The 1646-nt window shown below is 49.3% G+C and overlaps 1 protein-coding gene across 1 annotated transcript; it reads left to right on the top strand.

The window, feature by feature from the left end:
- Positions 1–422: 422 nt before the first annotated feature.
- Positions 423–1293, top strand: LOC134180325 (otolin-1-like). The gene has a single exon (XM_062647458.1). It carries the CDS (start codon positions 429–431, stop codon positions 972–974), a length of 546 nt encoding a protein of 181 aa, XP_062503442.1. The 5' UTR covers positions 423–428; the 3' UTR covers positions 975–1293.
- The last annotated feature ends 353 nt before the right edge of the window (positions 1294–1646 follow it).

Below are 1646 nucleotides of genomic sequence, written 5' to 3'. Positions count from 1 at the left end.
AGGGTCAGAAGGGCGAAGACGGTGATAAAGGCACAATCGGAGATCAAGGCCTCGTCGGTGAGAAGGGCGAAGTCGGTGATCAAGGCCCAGTCGGTGAGAAGGGCGAAGTCGGCATGCAGGGTCAGAAGGGCGAAGACGGTGATAAAGGTACAATCGGAGATCAAGGCCTCGTCGGTGAGAAAGGCGAAGTCGGCATGCAGGGTCAGAAGGGCGAAGACGGTGATAAAGGCACAATCGGAGATCAAGGCCTCGTCGGTGAGAAGGGCGAAGTCGGTGATCAAGGCCCAGTCGGTGAGAAGGGCGAAGTCGGCATGCAGGGTCAGAAGGGCGAAGACGGTGATAAAGGCACAATCGGAGATCAAGGCCTCGTCGGTGAGAAGGGCGAAGTCGGTGATCAAGGCCCAGTCGGTGAGAAGGGCGAAGTCGGCATGCAGGGTCAGAAGGGCGAAGACGGTGATAAAGGTACAATCGGAGATCAAGGCCTCGTCGGTGAGAAAGGCGAAGTCGGCATGCAGGGTCAGAAGGGCGAAGACGGTGATAAAGGCACAATCGGAGATCAAGGCCTCGTCGGTGAGAAGGGCGAAGTCGGTGATCAAGGCCCAGTCGGTGAGAAGGGCGAAGTCGGCATGCAGGGTCAGAAGGGCGAAGACGGTGATAAAGGCACAATCGGAGATCAAGGCCTCGTCGGTGAGAAAGGCGAAGTCGGTGATCAAGGCCCAGTCGGTGAGAAGGGCGAAGTTGGCATGCAGGGTCAGAAGGGCGAAGACGGTGATAAAGGCACAATCGGGGATCAAGGCCTCGTCGGTGAGAAAGGCGAAGTCGGTGATCAAGGCCCAATCGGTGAGAAGGGCGAAGTCGGCATGCAGGGTCAGAAAGGCGAAGACGGTGATAAAGGCCTCGTCGGTGAGAAGGGCGAAGTCGGTGAGAAGGGCGAAGTCGGTGAGAAGGGCGAAGTAGGTGAGAAGGGCGAGTAGGTGATCAAGGACCAGTTGGTTAGAAGGGTATGTAGAAACTTTTCATTTTAAATTTGTTCGTTTTGTTGTTAAACAATTTTAGGAGGGTAGAAATGATATTGGACAATTATCACGTTGCATCACTATTGACAATTGTATGTTTAGGTTTGACTTACTCATGTCCCGGTTTGTTGCTTTATGTAGTTTTATTGGTTGCACAGCGATATCAATGCTAGGTTTCTTTCCAATTTTAGTATTTCATTAAATTGTATTTGTAGGTTTTGCGTGTAGCAGATTTATTGTTTTATTGATTTATATAAAGTCGCAGGATTTGGTTGTATTTCAAGTACTCACAGAGGCGTAGCCAGGAAGACCAAATTTGGAAGGGGATTTCCGGATCAGAGACGTCGTAGCCGCCCCAAAAACACATTTACAATGGGTGTGGTCGCGAGTAAATTTAGGTCTACTGAATGATTTGATCTCTACACTCAAATATTTTTCAGTCACTAGCCAGCATGTAGGTCGAGAGTCTGCATTTGCCGTGCAATGATGTAAATTATACGTATTTACGCGTCAAATATGCTATGGAAGATAATCTCTATTACTACTCCCGAACCTTCTGTCTACTAAAATTTCCTGCAGAAGAATTCTACAAGGATGTGGTCGAGAAAATATGTTAACAGTTTCGTCAAA

Source organism: Corticium candelabrum, chromosome 5 (assembly GCF_963422355.1).
Source record: "Corticium candelabrum chromosome 5, ooCorCand1.1, whole genome shotgun sequence".
NCBI lineage: Eukaryota > Metazoa > Porifera > Homoscleromorpha > Homosclerophorida > Plakinidae > Corticium > Corticium candelabrum.
Note: the sequence above shows the minus strand (reverse complement) of the source record. Positions and strands in the feature narration are given on the sequence as shown.